Here is a 17,633-nt window from a genome sequence, read left to right as displayed (position 1 = left end):
GCTAAGACGGGTAGAAGCGGTTATTTCCTCAGCCAAGGCATGCCCAACACGTTACTAAATTGGTTGTCATAATGTTTTGGCTAAATGAGTGTACGTATACATTTTCCAATTGTTTGACTGAGTAGATAATAAACCTGCTCTACAACATCATGCTGCAGGTTCAGTTCAGATGAATTTCATCGCCATTTCGATAAAATACTAATTTTATCTAATTATTTTCCTGTACAAATCTGTATGAAACTCATAAACAAGGTTTTTAAACTTTCGAATAAGTGTCTGTTTGGATCTGATAAATGCTTTCACTGACGGATTCTGTACAGATAAGACTGGCGTTATTACATAACTCTGGGTTTAAAGTTTCTTTGATAACGTTACCTAAATCACTAATCGAAATATTAACTTTGACCAAGTCAAGTTTAGCAAAACGCAAAACTGAAGATTTTAGAAACAATCATATAAATCACGTGCATATCCAGAGAAAGTTAGTGGTTTCTTTAATACTGGCAAAATTAGAAATAAGACGAGAATCTTGGCTTTGGTACTCTTCTCTTTAAGTCTGTTAGCCTCAAATTAAGACATAAATTTGATTGGTCAATTTCTGGAAATGATATTAATTAGTTAAAATGAAGAGCCAATAGGTTTCACTTCGGCGATATAACAATTATTTAAATTAAGGTGATATTAAATCACACATTATTTCAAAGCCGAATAAGAAACTGAAAGATAGGAATCAAAGAGTTTCATGCCGAATATAGCAAACTATAAAAGTTTCGAAGAATTGTAGTGTAAGCTAAAGCACATAGTTCAACACTAGGGCAACTGGTTGCAAAGGTGGAGAAAGTTCTGATCACTATTCTTAGTGATTATTGTTATATGTGAAGTGAAGCCTATTGACTCTTTATTTTAAATAATTTTTGGGTGCACCATTTTGACAACTCGCATAGCAAAGTATAAAAGTTCTCTTCGCTATAATCTCAGTATTACCTGGTCTACCTACTCACTGATGAGACCTCAATAAAGGTCGAAACCGGTCTGGGTAGTGACCTTTTACCATAATGCATAACATCATACATCTCCTAGGAGATGTGTTTTACATTATGGGGAATACTAAGAATAGTGATCAGATCTTTCAACACTAGGGCACCTCGTTGCAACGAGGTGCCCTAGTGTTGAACTATGTGCTTTAGCTTACGCTACAATTCGCCGAAACTTTTATAGTTTGCTATATTCGGCATGAAACTCATTGATTCCTATCTTTGATTTCTTATTCGGCTTTGAAATAATGTGGTATTTAATATTCCCTTAACTTAAATAATTAGATATTAATTAGTTTCGTTAGTTCTCTCTCTCTCTCTCTCTCTCTCTCTCTCTCTCTCTCTCTCTCTCTCTCTCTCTCTCTCTCTCTCTCTCTCTCCTCTCCCTCTCTCTCTCCTCTCTCTCTCTCTCTCTCTCTCTCTCTCTCTCTCTCTCTCTCCCTCTCCCTCTCTCTCTCTCTCTCTCTCTCTCTCTCTCTCTCTCTCTCTTCTCTCTCTCTCTCTCTCTCTCTCTCCCTTTACAGTAGGCAAAATAAACTAATTTTATAATTCCATATTACGAAAGATTATTTTCTCTCCGGCAACGTGTATGTAAATGGTTAAAATCTCCAGAAATTAATAAACATCCTTATTCTTTCCCACAACTTTCATTCTCTACGCCGAATAAATATCAAGGGCAGACGGTGCAAGACATTTTATTGAGTAGTTTGAATTACCTCTCACTAACTTCTATGCTCCTGTATAAAGCAAGTTACACTGATCCTTCGGAGTAAAGAAACTTGGTAACAATCACCTTGAATTTAAATAAAACATCAAATTAAAACAGCAAAATTATATTTTTTCCAAAATTATGTAGAAATATTACTGAAAGCAATATTTAAGATGTTTTCATACATTTATAATAATACAAATATGCAAATTTTGGTAGACAGTTATCGGTATATAATTCTTTTTTTTTATTATTTTTATAACTGTTGTTAACTTATTAGAAGAGAACTAAATGTCATTTATTTTAATTAATGTAAAAATAAAAATTCTAAATTATGCTATTCAGTAATGTGCAATTTTTCTGTTTTGTCCTCTTACAGACCTGCCATCAGCTGATTGCTTTATCTCAAATAGAAAATGTTAACACAAGACGGTTGGGTACGTGTACGCAAAATGTTGTAAGAATTTAGACTTTTCATCTCTTTCTATTTCTAATTTACATATCCGCTGCATATTAGGCATGTTTATTATAATTTAATTATTATCATCAGTGCGGCTTCAGCGCGCTAAGCTGTAATCGGTTCATGTTTTATGTCACATGATGCTGACAGTAGAAACACATTACACTGCCACCTGGTATACGAAGCTGAACCTATTACCAGAAAAATATGGAAGTATGACGTCACATTCGTCTTAGTGAAACAAATGAAAATTTCATATAATTATTTTATATACAGGCAGATAAGAAAGCAGTAACTTTAATTGGATGAAACAATGCCTTTAATAATTAAAATATCTTAATAAATGAAATAATGTCATATTCGTGCCCATATTTACAGTAAGCTATGAATGCGTTTCATATTTGAAACAAATAACTGTTTCTTTCGAAGAAGATTTTATACGTATATGCATATATACGTATAAAATAGTTTTTATACGTATTTTATACGTATATACTGTATATATATACGTATAAAATACGTATATATACAGTATACACCAAAAAAAACCTTCAGGGGTATTATTATTTTTTTTTTAATCATTTCGTATCATTTTCTATCTTCTTCAACTTTGTAATGATATTTGCATATCTCAGGCTTCCAGTTCTATTATCAAGGACTTAGAAAAAAATTGATATCTATATATCCATGTATATCAAATTGTCTCTACATTGCGAGATAATTTTTGTGCTACTTAATGCACAGAAATGTTCAGTTCATGAGTCGATTCGTGTTTATTAACAATTACGAAAATCTTGTAATTATAAATGACACATGTTGTTATATAGTAAAGCAATGGAGCGGTGAAACGTTAGTAACCTCACTCATTCCACTTAAATGTATTTCTCCCAGAAGGAAACGATTTGTATGGCCAAGAACATACGAAATGTATATGAATCACATGTAATGTACATGATTAACTCTAAAAAAACTAAATAAATATTTACAATTTTTCGAAAATGTTAATCTCCTATTTAATCATAATAATCATCTTAACCTTGAGTTCTACAGATTATTGCTAATACGTAAAGCGCTGAAGAAATTAGGCCAATAAAAAGAAGTTTGCTTTATGAACGTTTACGCTCTTATCTATTAGAGAAACATAAATATGTATTATGGATGTCCAACGATGCTATAATATACAACTCCGGTACTTTAAAATGATTTATCATCCGGGTTGTTGGATGAGAAAAGATGTTTCTAAACCAAACAAAGTGTGAATTCTGATCCTACAACGACATGGATGTTTTTGAAAGTCATTAGGTGCGAGATGATTTTCTAAGTATCGTTTCTTGTAGTTGACACTCCTACTACTAGTAAAACTACATAGAAACCGAATAAAAAAACCCTTGGACAAGTAGATATTTTCTAAAGCAATCTTAAGTTGAACACTGTTATAATCATACCTTATAAAAGAACGAGCAAGCAAGTGAATAATGGATAATAAAATTGAGCAAGTCATGGGAAAATGCGCCTATAGATTCTTTAGAAAGGGCTGTTTTAGAGTACATTAAGGCTACATATGCTATGTAATAAACCCTGAAACCTCGGGATATTGTAGGGCGTACACTAACCAGCTGGAGAGATATTTTTCGAAATTTATTCGCTTTAGGTAGATTTATGCTTACTGTCTCGATAGGATCCTACCACGCGATCACAGCATGAATGTTTGTGGAAATCTTCATGTGGCAGACGATTTCCATATTTTCTATGCAGAGGATCCTTCAGCATAGATGAAGAATGAACGGGTAAATGTTTCATTCGTGCTCTGTTGATGTTCTGTGTTAAACTGAATTATGACTTTTAAAATAGATCAGTATAACTAACGATTTTTCATTTTTTTTTAGAACGAGCATTGGGAATACTTCAACACCATGACGGTGTATCGTAAGTATCATGTCTTTTTTCAGATAAATCTAAATAGTAAATATATTTTATGGGTGTATAATGTTTAATAATATTACAAAACTTTTACTTGTGTAAAATTGTTTAGCGCCTATTCTCTTGTAGGCCAGATAAAATCGAATTATTTCATCATTCGATTATTTTATTTCCAAACTTATTTTTATTTCACAAAACTTATTAAAAAGTTGAAACTAACATAAATTTTCGATTTTTTTTATTAACTAATGAGTTTTACACTAATCCTTTCTTTCTCACGATAAACTAAAAGCAAATTTGAATCAACCAGGTGTAATTATAGAAATTTATTAAAAATGTATACCTAATAAAATAATTAGGATTATTAATAATTAAATATTTTTATTTTACTTCATTTATTGCATGAATTTAAAATAAAATAAATGATTCCACTGACTGTCAAAGCAACATAAAAGCCTGTCATCAACTTATCCTGATGGGAAAAATCGCAAGAAAATTAAATCCAATTTTAAGCTTTCATTAAATATTTCCAGAGGTAATGGGAAACGAATAATACCTCGCATTTGTGATATTATACAGGGCCGGATTTACAAGTTAAGCAAGCAATACTTTATGCCTCACATTACAAAAAAGCGCCTTCTCAGTATAATTATTTACTTATCCTCGTCGTGTCTCATGACACATAAGGCCGAGATCCATTTCTTCCAGAAACCTCCTGAGCCAGCATTTCGGCTCTAAAAAATGAAGCAAAGGTTTCTAATTCAGTGGCCCGTATGTGTATAAGTCATCGTTTGTTATACGTAGGGGCCAAAACTATTTAATTTAGCTTCCTGTTTTTGGCCGGCTTCCATGTCTCTGATCCATATAATAATACATCCTTAGCATTGTGTTGAAACTCTTTATTTGGGTTTTATTGTGGCATTTTGAATATTTCCATATATTATTTAATTTTCTGAAAACAATATAACTTTCTGTCAGCCTCTGCATTATATCCTTGTCAGTTCCACCTTTAGTATCTACATTTGCTCCCAAGTATGTAAAATTCTTAACTTCTATAGCATGCTGATTATTTTGATATTTTTGTGGCATTTGCCGTTTGTTTTAAGTACTTTTGTTTTAGTTATATTTATTTTGAAACCAACCAGTTCAGGTCTTCCGCCTCAATATGGATAACTTAAAATTTGCTCAGTAGATGGAACTTCTTAAAAGTTATAGCTTAGGCGGTTCAACAACTTTAAATCCTGCTCTGCTTTGTGACAAAACGTTAGCTTGAATCTACTTCTTAAAATCGTCTAGTACAAACTATTACAAATCAGATGAAAACTGAGAAGGATTCCTTTGCTAGTTAAGACCTCGAAAAATTATTTTATTTTATTTATTTATTGATAACCTTGACCAAATTACTGCATACATTTTTCAGCCATCCAAGCCACGGTAAAATTTCATCTCATTACCAATCGGTGACGTAACAACGAGACTTTTTTTTTTCAACTCGACCACCAACACATGCATTATGAACTTTATTTGTGTCATCTCCCTAACCGTGACTCTACACTAAACAAGGCTTGTCTGTTCATTGATCAAAGTTATGATTGAAGAAGTTTGGTGTTATTTTTTCGAATGAGTAAAATGTTTTAATATATTTGAAAATGTTTACTGAAGATTACTTTCATTGTACTGCGATCGTTAACCTCAATGGCTGGTGACATGAGATTGTGGGCAGTGACTCCTGTGCTAAGCCTGCCGTTCAGGTACAGTGCATCTCTTAAATGTCCTCTTGATCTTAATTCCACTGGATGAGTTGTACTCTCTGTTCCAAATTTAGTTATTATAGCATAATATATACCACATTAGTTTTCAGAGATGCATCCAGTATCGCAGAGAGATGGTATCGTTAAATCATTTTTGTTGATAAAATAGTAATCCAGTCTAACCGGGGGATTTGAAATGAAACAATATGTGCAGTACTTGGTAAGACAATTCATTTCCGGTTTTTTCTCGGTCACGCGATTCAAAATTGTAATGGTACAATGAGTTATTGTGTCCATTATTTGCTGCGAAAAAGCCTTTTGTTTCTCTGGTTCTAACATAGTCATAACATCCTAAAAGAAAATTGCCAGTCATTTTTCCTCAAACACATCCTAATTGGAAATTTCGCTCTGTTTAGCTGCAATCAAAGTGTCCTCTATGTTTTCTGTAATATAGGCCGATGATGTTCCGTTTATATGAAACGTCTACTTATGAGGAACTGGAACAGAATTAGTGATGTCAGAAGCATATTTTCTGTCTTATAAATAATTTTCTTCGCAAAACATCGAACGTCTCTAAATGCATATGCGTTTTCATAAAAGTAACACAATTACTGAAAATAATAGTAATACTTAAACGTAATGAGCTTTTTTAACAAAAACATGCCAATAATTATGTCATTATCATACTGGACGAATGAATTGAAGTACTTTTATTTTTATCAGAGGAACGGAGAAACAGCACGTGGCAGATGACTACGCAAAGCAGGTAGCAATAGGTGTAACACTTTGTCAGGTAAAACACAAATCCATTCTATCAAAGATTAATGCTGTATTTACTTATCATTATTCACAGTAAAGTTTTTGAAGTAACACTTAATTTTATCCCAAAACATAGTTACATAAACGTATTCTATAATTTTGCAGGATGCTGTCAACAGAGCCTTAAAAAAGTTTCTTACAGTAGAAGGAACAAGATCACCAGAATACATTTTCTGCGATTCACTGAATGTTAGTATGTGTGAAGTTTCAGAATTTGAACTAAGCGTAAGTAAATACGTTCCTACTTTTAATATAACTTTACTCATATTAAATCTCTATGTACAGTAAAATAGCTTCGTTATTGTCGATTAAAATGGGTGTTATATTATACTTTCATGTTTCCATGATTACTGAACGCTTTGCGTGAGCATAGTAATGTATGCGTCAGTTGTCTTCAGACGTTATCACCAGTAAATGATCTTTATAAATTGGTTTGTTTGTTAGTGAAAGTTTGCTAATAGCAAATAAATTATTTGATCAGTTACACTGCAAAGTTAGTGGATGTTTATAAGTATCAGTGTCCAAAGATATTTAAATAATTCAAACTAGTATAGAAAGTTTGTTACCATTATTATTAATTCGTGACACTCCATGGAGTCCCAAGTATTCATCGCGTGATGGCAGTCCATATATAGACACTAAACTGACAATAATAGCATTATTGTCCTTTTATTGCAGTTCTATGGCCTATTTTGCCTAAAAGCAGAATATAAAATCCGAATTTCCACAGAAAAATCCTCCTAGTTAGCCAATCTGATAATTCCGTATCATATTGGCTAAGTCAGTTTCAGTCTATATAAGGATTCCTGTTCTCTTGACGAGAACAGAACTATCTTTTCCAACTGAATCTGTTCCCGCCGTTCTTCCAAGCACGCTATTGAAACGTTATGTTTAATATGAGATAGTTTGTTTTCCCATGCATTTTCTTCTTAAGCTATTTCATTCTGAGTTTAATAAAAAGCAAAAAAAAAAAACATCAATTAATAAATAAACGAACATAAGCCTCAGGTTTGTATTTTTCATCATGTCTCATCAATTGTATTTCTGCACACTGATGAAATGAAAGAGAACATTTATATTTCTTGAACGAAACTGTGTTATCTGGTCGATTTGGCTCATTCGGAGAGTTATAAACCGCTTTTCTTCTGAGAAAAAAGCCATCTACTTGGTCTGGAATCGGCCAAAGCTTACATGTGACTCTTTTGCTAACGTAATGTCATGTAAGTCATTATTTTTCTTATTATTATTATTATTAGTAGTAGTAGTAGTAGTAGTAGTAGTACACATATGACACCGCGCTACTAGAAGTCCACACAGACTTCAACACGGTTCTCTCCAAAGCACAACAAAATTAGATCTAAGACCTAAATGAAATCACAACACACTTCTACCAAAACTCAGTTGTAATCACCGGCACCAAGACAAAGATGTTAATAATACATAATCCGAGAATCATGTGCCCCGTCCCACTATCGCTACACTGTCCACATACCGCTGCATTAACAATAAAAATACCTGCCAATATCCCGAAATCAAGCCGTAACACGCAAAATATCTTGGCCTTTACATGCATTGCCATCTTAAATGGACAAAGCATATAAAATACCTACATACTAAGCTCCGCATCATCGCAGCAAAACTCTTCCAAATAAAAGACATTATTCCATCGAACATGAGAAAACTCCTATATCACGGTATTTGCGAATCCCTACTCAGATACGGAATAACAGTCTATGTAAACAAATCAAACAGCCACTAACAAAATTAGAAACATTACATAGGAAAATTGTATCAACAGTAATTTGGAGACTTTATATAAAACAGCCAATATCCGAACCGCTTATGGCGATGCACAGAATCCTCAGCATTAAAAATCTGAAACACTACATAATGTTACTAAGAAATTACTTCAACATCACCTATCGTAACAACAGAGACACACATCGCATAACACGATCCACAACAGCTCTTTACATCTCTAGACCCTTCAACAACTCATACGGTTCTTTTGTGAGATCACATCAGATACCCACGCTACTCAACAACCTACTAAGAAATTTAAAACACGGAAAACTACAGAACATTAAAATTCGAACTCTGGAATATACCATACCAACACAGTTAATATAGCATTAGCGCTTATAAACACGTTACAAATCACCAGCATCCAACGCCTACATTATTATTATTATTATTATTATTATTATTATTATTATTATTATTATTATTATTATTATTATTATTATTATTATTATTATTACGTGACACCTCCAAGGACTCATCGCTGGCGAGCACTCTACTCCACTATACAGACACCTCACAGTCTCCAGAAATCCTCCAAGTACACTCAATGCCATCTGCCGCTCAGCACCAACAACAACAATATTTTCAGTCTGTAAATTGTGTGTTCTCCTGGTCAATTTGCCTGGATATGGGATGAAAAACCCGAGTTTCCAGCAAAAAAAAAAAAAAAAAAACTCCAACTTCCGTATGAGAGCAACTACCTACCCCAATTTCAACTGAAGATGAAAAGAAAAAACACCTTCCACATATTTACGAGACTCGAAGTCAGGTCTTTTCTAGTCGCTTCCTTTGTGTTTTATGTTTCGCCCAATGTCAGTTAATCGTTTCCCATCTCCCTGCTAATGCTTTTTGTGCTACTAGTTTATGTTCCCATCAATTCTTTACGTTTTTATAATACAGAGAGAAGACTTTTTTTTTGTCTCCGTTCGAGAAAAGCATCTGTTGGATACAGTCCGTAATCCTGTCTGAACCTGAGACCTTCCTATTTTCTTTTATATCCCCTTTAATTCATTATTTTTTTTTTTAATCCATTCTTAAATTTTGATCTTCGCATAAAGCTCTTCCTGTAGTGCCTCAGCAGTACTACGCTTTAATTATGTACACAAGAGTAAAATGCATTAAACTTTTAAATGTGGCCCCATATAGTTGAGTAATCGCGACACTGTTTGATTGTAATCTTCATTATTAGAATTAATTTCTTTCATTGAATTTAACTTTCAACTTCCCTTTCCATTTTTACTATTCTGGCACAAAAATCTGCAGAAGTTGCATTTGGATTACTCAGCCTTACTTTTATTTTTTTATTTTATTTTTTTTAAACGCAATCTTTTATTGTTTATCCGGAATACTTTTTACTAGCTTCAGTTTCCCACGGGATATTTCGGCTTGCAGATCTTATTGCATTTGCTTGCAATTTTGTGCTCTTATTTCCCATACTATGTATGTTCTTTTTAATTTTATTTTTAACAGTTTTTCCCAATTATAAAATTGTTCCTTCCTACTCTAGTAACACTGGAAAACTTCAAAAAGGATAGAAAAAATTGTTAGGGCATAATTCCTTGTTTGAATACACATACTGAAAGTCATCGAAGTTTATTTATAATCTCTTACAAATCTGTGATCTTGTGTATTTATATGTTAATATACTTTATTTTTGATTAAGGTTGAAACGGTATAAAATATACACTTGTCTGTCCTGAAATCAGATTTTGAAATCTGAACGGATTTTCCTGGAAATTTTTATAAGTAATTTGTTACACAGACACCTTCGTAGCTTGATTCTCGTCATGACGAAAGGGATCTTCATAAAATCTTTTTCCAGTTGAAGATGACTTACCCGATCTCATTTGACGGTAGCAGGATTGTTTTGTTTTTTAAAAAAAAAACAGAAACTGTTTTTTTTTTATCCCGCATCTGGTACACACGCAGTATGCAATGTACTATTAGTGGCGTTGTTGTGTAGATGGGGATTTAAATAATATAGAGGATGGGTTGTGTGAGATTAAGTGCTTGCCCGCGATGAACCCTTGGATTCCTTGGAGGTATCACGTAATAATAATAATAATAATAATAATAATAATAATAATAATAATAATATATAAGCTAAAATAATTGAAATAAATTTTCTTGCTTATGAGTCTATCTAAATTAACTTTGTAGAGAGGATATTCTGCACCTGTTGGACATTCCAGATTGTATTTCCATCTGTCAAAACACACACACAAAAAAAATTCTTATTTGGGATTTTCCGATCTGAATGTATGGTCTGGAAATCCTGGTTAGTCACATTTGTCCAGGGAAAAAAAAAACACTGCAATACAAATAAAAGGGGAAAAAATACTTAGTTTTATTTTATTTTATGCTATCACTCTCAATAATATTTTATGTGATTAGCACTCACGAAAGGGTGTACGTTTATAGTATATTAATAACGTGAGTGGGCTAAGGATGTTTTCGTATTTTTATTCATTTTATATATTTTTTTGTATTTTGTATTTTTATTGATTTTGTACTTAGTTTTGAAATCCTGCTCTAGAGACTAAACTTTGAAGTTATCATGTTACTTCAGGCTTACTATGGACGGGGGTGGAAGTGGGGGGGGGGGTCTCAAGCCGGGCGATGAAATTCTCCCACCTGAAAATAATTACACGCCCACGAAAAGCTCCGGACCCGCAGCCGGAAAGCGGACTAACTACTCGGCCAACCAGGTCGACAACTTGTATAGCGTACTTCCGTACTGGTTGTCATCTCTGATTGTGTTGGTGCTTTATTTTGTCCGTGTAGTATATTTCTGTGAGTTTTTATTAAATATGTATTTTAAATTTTCAGTTAGTTATAACAATAAAAAAGAAACTGTAAATGTTAACAATGAAATACAAAAAGAATGCCAATTCTTGAGAAAAGTTTATGACCAAGCAAATAGGATTAAGTGTTTAAAATGTTTTGTCTAAATTGTCACAATGCCATGGCGGCATTTTAGCATAAAAGAATATTTGAAATATCCCAGGCATAAAGCTAAATTAACACCAAGCGCTGTCAAACTAGTTCTAGGTACTGAACTGCATTTAGCACTTAGTTGAGAACTCTGTAACCTCAGCATATTAAACTTTATTCTTTGTGCTTCCCTCATAATTAAGTAAAACTTAATATTTTATTAACTTATGTATAAGATACATAAGATATATATATAAGATATATGTGTATACTAACTTATGTATAAGTATGTAATTTGTAATAAGTTAATATTTTATTAAATATTTCAGCCAGGCAATATTTTATAGGCATGGCATTAGAAGTTTGTTTCATTGCAATGTACCATGTGTAAATTGCAGTGCAACATACTTAAAAATAAGTTTCTAAAAAGTTTGAAAACCGCCTCCTCATACCCTTATTACTTTGCAGTACTTCTCTAATTTTGAACTAAATCCTCATATTCCAATTCTGCCAGGAAGCGATGCCATAAATTTCCTGATATCCCCTGGTTTAGTTACCAGCATAACCTCATTCCTTTAAAGCCTTTCAACACTTTATGCTTTATTTTTTGATTCTTATGACCCATTTCATATAAACTGCTGGACAATTAACTTTAAATCATGATTAATTTAAGATTAATTAATTATCATTATCAGTAGTAGTAGTAGTAGTTTAAAATATTATTTTAAATTATTATTATTACTGGGAGCCTGTGTAGCTCAATGGAGGTGGTGTTTGCACTCTATCGCGCTTGACGGCACCAAGGAAGACTTGGGTACAAAGGTTCTGAAGGAACATTTTCTAAGCCTTTTTTCGACAAGTTCCAGATTTAGTCGATCTCTGGCAAGGACAAGCGGGTTTTTTCTCCCGGAAACTCGGACCTGTATTATGGACCACGACATGGCGGCACTTGTTAGCCGTCTCTTCACTGCGTGCCGATTAACTTAGTGATAGCCTTAGGCCAGCTATCTCTGATTGGCTACCAGTGGAGACTAAATTGTCCACTTAGTCTCCAAAATTTAGACAGGGCTAAAATGGCCTCCCTACTCCCTTATATGGGAATAAAAAGGCGTTCGCTGATTTTGATTTTTTTTAGTTATTATTTTTAAGTATAAAATTGATAATAATAAAAATAGTTATAATCGAAAACTAAAGCGACTCCTAAATGTTTTTAATATTTTACTTAATTTCATTAAAGTTAACCAGTTGTTAATAAATCGCTACAGGAAAAGAGGAGAAGAACACAAAAAATATAAATAATAATTATAAAATCGAAATAAAATATAATAAAAATAAAACTGAAACTAAACAAACCATTGCCTCTGGATGCGGGCCTTCAGTTTGCTGCCAAACTAAATAATAATAATAATAATAATAATAAACAGTTCAGTTAATAATAATAAAAAATTCTAATGACTTTTATAAATAAAATATTTATAAAAGTCGTTAGAATTTCTTTATCCTAGAAAACCAGAAAGAGGTGCTGAGTTTGTGCTATTTTGAAAGGGCGTTGTTCTTGTGGTTTAGTATTATGCTAATGTAACTAAAAACCACAAAACCAAACTGATCCACAAATTAAAATTTGTTTTTGTAATGGAAATTAAACATGAAAATCTCCGATTCAAAATGTTTCATCGAATGCACAAGGTTTTCGTTTACAGATTCGTTCACTATTCATAGGATTTTTTTTTTTTTTTGAAATTTTGATAATGAACATCATAATAATATGGAACTGATGGTGATTGTACAAAATTTCTCAATGATATAATGTGACAAGTTTGCTTTCCTCTAACGTTAGTAAATTGGACCGAATTGGGAGAGGGCGTTGTGTAGGCATACAAACGGTTGCATGGTGGATTCGCTGCCCCCTAGTATCTAATACCACCAATAGACAGCATCCCATAATACTAAATGCTATTTACAGGCCACCAAACTTAAGCATGATAAACTTTTTGCACGAATTCAATTGCTGGCTTTCACGCCAAGAAATATGCTCAGCAAAATACCTAATGATAATCGGCGACATAAATATAAATATTGCAAACGAAAACCAGAACAACACTGTACAATACCTAGACACACTATCCATGTATAACCTAATATCAACAATGAAACCATGTACTAGAGAAGAAATATTCGGAAATACTATCACTGCTTCCTGCCTAGATCATATAAACATCCGAGCACCACCAAACAGTTACACTACATCAGTCATAAAGTGCAAAGAAGCAGATCATTACTTCACAGCTGTAAACCTGCACACTAAAACAATAGCCATGCAATGTCCCACAGATGAAAAGCAACACAAAACAATAATATACGAAGAAATAGTCAACCACGAAATAAGAAAAACCGATTGGGAACACATGGCACCAGATCCAGCGGATATCTTATACAACAACATTAAACTCACATTGGAGGAAATATACAAGAAATCTGCAAAGAAAGTCAGAATTCGTTCAAGAACAATCCAAAATCCATGGATAACACAAAACTTAATCCTAGAAATACACAGAAAGGACGCTCTATGAAAAGAATTAAAGCGATATCCAAATAACACAGCTTTAAAAACTGAATATAAGATAACAAGGAATCGCCTTGCAACACAAATAAGAAATGCAAAAAGAAACTACTACAGAGATAAATTAACCTCTGCACAAAACAACATGAAATAAACCTGGCATCTGATCAACGAGATGCTAGATTGTACTCCCACCACAACCGCCTCTGAAACCATAAAACACAGCTTCATAAAAGACTCAAAACCTATCCAACAACTAGCAAATGACTTTAACCAAAACTTTGCAGACTCCATCCAAGAACTGCACAGAAATATCCCTCCAGTCACAAAACGTGATCCTCCACTTGGACCACAATCAAAACAGATTATGGTTCCCAACGATAAAAGAAGAACTTCTCTCTGTAATACATCAAATCAAACCAAACAAAGGCCCAGAAATTGATGGTATAAGACCTAAGGATATCAAGCAACATCCAACTAGCTTAGACCCTATCCTATTAAAATTAATAAATAAAATATTTAAAACACGACATATACCCAGTAAGCTAAAGAACCCCATAATCACACCCATATACAAACATGGAAAAAGAAATTTAATCAGCAATTACAGACCCATAGCAACATTAACAATTAACAATCAAATTATGCAGCGGATCATACTGAAGAAACTCACAGGATACACCGAGATCTTTCATATTATCCCCAAAACACAATACAGTTTTCAGAAAAAATAAGGGAACAACATCTCGCTTGGAAGACTTTACAGACGTAATTAATACCGCCTTAGACAAAAACAAAATTGCCATGATAATCTTTATTGATCTAACTAAAGCCTTTGATACACTCACACATCGAATCTTGTTAGAAAAACTGAGGCATGTTGGGATATATGGGTCTCTGCACAGGTGGTTTACAAACTACCTTCAAAATAAAAGCATATCACACTTATCGGCTCAAACCGAAGTAGAGAGTTACCAGTAACCTGTGGAGTGCCCCAACTCCATTCAACATTTACACGCACGATATTAATCAGCTACCTCTCAAAGGTAAGATCTTCCAATACGCAGACGATACAGCTATAATATCCATCCATAATAACGCAAGCACAGCTCAAACAAATATGCAACATGACATAAACCTGCTCATAGACGCTCACGAAAAACTCCATACACCTAAATTCAGATAAGACAAAATTAAAGATATTCAGAAATCCACTGACTCGACCAGTTGATAACAAATATATAACCATCGAACATCTACTCTCCAACATAAAAAACACACAGAATAGTAAACTACAATCACTCAGGTTGAAACAATACGATACCTTGGAATTTACTTTGATGCAGATATGAACTGGAATACCCACATAAACCATCTACACAAAAAAAAAAAAAACTCCGAACAATAAGTGGCAAACTCTACAGGTTAAAAGATATACTTCCCACACGCCAAAAAACACTGATATACAAAGCAATATGCCAAAATATATTAAGATACGCTATAACAACATATGCTTTCTGTGCACCCTACAAACAGCAAACTAAATAGATTAATGTCGTTACAGCACAAAAATATAAAACTGATCTTTTGGGAACAAAAAGATAATAACTACTTTATATACACTGCAATGTCAGAACACAAAATACTGACAGCAAAACAATTATGTCACTATGCAGCTTTACTAATACATTATTTCGATGCCAACTACAGGATAGTCAGAAATACACACCGTATAACAAGACCTTAGACAACTAATTATATCATATATAAATACAATAATCACTACGGAAAGGCCACGCGAAATTTCTACATCCCAGACATGATAAACAAATTACCTTTTGAATACAGAAACCTTACAAACTACAATAGCCTGAAAAGAGCTCTAAGGACATACTATTAACAAGAAACACACACCCAAAATACCATACAAACTTAATGAAACACAATATATTCCTTCAAGCTTCCAGTTCACCAATGCATCAAGACATTCCAAGTTATCGTGTGTGTGTGTGTGTGTGTGTGTGTGTGTGTGTGTGTGTGTGTGTGTGTGTGTGTGTGTGTGTGTGTGTGTGTGTGTGTGTGTGTGTGTGTGTGTGTGTGTGTGTGTGTGTGTGTGTGTGTGTGTGTGTGTGTGTGTGTGTGTGTGTGTGTGTGTGTGTGTGTGTGTGTGTGTGTGTGGCGTGCGCGAATTACACAATCAACGGCTGCAGGGGAAATCAAACCTATTAAACATAGGTTTAATTTCGTAATTTCCCAACACAGCCCAATAAATAATAACTAACTGGTATCATCCTCAGAAAAGCTTACAAATAAGCTTCGAGGATGAAAGGTGAGAAATTACATCATACCAAGATTTTTAAAAAAAAAATCCAAAGCTAAATATAACATTTAAGTGCTGTAGTTACAGCACTTATAAATATACTTTATAAAAAAATAATAAAAATTGTAAATATATATATAACTCATGGTTAAATGAATAAATGCCGTATTATTATTATTATTATTATTATTATTATTATTATTATTATTATTATTATTATTATTATTATACGGGGGGAAAAAGAAATTAAAGAAAGAAAAAATCTGTACGAATTTCATTGTTAAAAAAAAAAAAAAAAACAGAATTAAACCTTTTGGTATATGTTATAAATATGCAATGACTATTAATCGTAATTTTAATGAAAAAAATGATTTAATTTTTTAAAAGATAAATATGTAATGAAGTATATATCATATGTAATCAAATGCATGTAACGTATGTATCATTACATGCATTTGATTACGTTTTTTGAACTGCATTAAAAAAATGCAGTTCGAAAAAAATTATTCAAACTTGTTTGATACTCGAGAAAAAAATATGGTGAAAAAAAGTTCAGTTAAAAATTGTTATATTCTAATATGTATTGCATTCATTTGTTTTTAATCTAATTACAAAATCCTTATTAACAAATGTGATTCAAGTTTCTTGTGGAACTGGGGATAACCTTTCCGTCTACGTGAGACTACAAAACCATAGTTTTATTTTAAAACTCCTTATGAAGATTTGACATTTGAACTGAGGGTTTTTCGTAAGTCATCACTGCTCACCTAGCATCTCTTTGTAAAGGGCCAGTAGCTTTTCAAAGCAAACTGGCTTCGTATGAATCTAATGAAAGCTATGATATCAAATTAATCTTAGCGAAAAAAAATCGAAGAGTTTCCGAGAGAAAAAATCCTGAATGCTTATATTATAAAGGTTTCCTCAAGAAGGAATTTTAATCTTAGTCTTTATAACCAAAGAACATGGTCGCAAAGATGACGAGCTACGTAGGTTCCTGAAAAAAAAAAAAAAAAAAAAACTTCTTAATTAAAAAAAAAAACACGCTACTAGTTTGTTGCACCAAAAATGAAAGCAAACCAGAAAATCCTAAAAACCATTTTCTTAGTAAATTAGAGTGCATTGCTACTCACCAGTGCAATATTTGAACTTAAAAAATAAGTCTCCAAATACTCTTAAAACAGAAGGGGTTTGCATCCCAATCTAGAAACTCCATCAACGATTTAGAAAAACCTGGGTCCGAACCCGTCTAACATGAAGAACAGGGCCGCCCCTAGGAATTTTGTCGCCCCGTACGGTAGCACGTTTTGCTACCCCTTCTCCCTT

General features: G+C 33.1%; 1 protein-coding gene across 1 annotated transcript in view; it reads left to right on the top strand.

The window, feature by feature from the left end:
• Positions 1-17,633, top strand: part of LOC150104258 (lysosomal alpha-mannosidase-like) — a 100,543-nt gene that overhangs the window by 53,116 nt on the left and 29,794 nt on the right. The window contains exons 11-14 of the mRNA XM_090396871.1: positions 2,123-2,180; positions 4,090-4,129; positions 6,598-6,667; positions 6,799-6,918. Of these exons, the coding sequence (XP_090252997.1) occupies positions 2,123-2,180; positions 4,090-4,129; positions 6,598-6,667; positions 6,799-6,918 (288 nt within the window). The remainder of the gene's footprint in view (positions 1-2,122; positions 2,181-4,089; positions 4,130-6,597; positions 6,668-6,798; positions 6,919-17,633) is intronic.

The sequence above is a fragment of the Typopeltis vanoorti genome, chromosome 8 (assembly GCF_054136105.1).
Source record: "Typopeltis vanoorti isolate ZY-2024b chromosome 8, IOZ_Tvanoo_1.0, whole genome shotgun sequence".
Classification (NCBI taxonomy): domain Eukaryota; kingdom Metazoa; phylum Arthropoda; class Arachnida; order Uropygi; family Thelyphonidae; genus Typopeltis; species Typopeltis vanoorti.
This window is presented reverse-complemented; position numbering and strand designations above follow the sequence as displayed.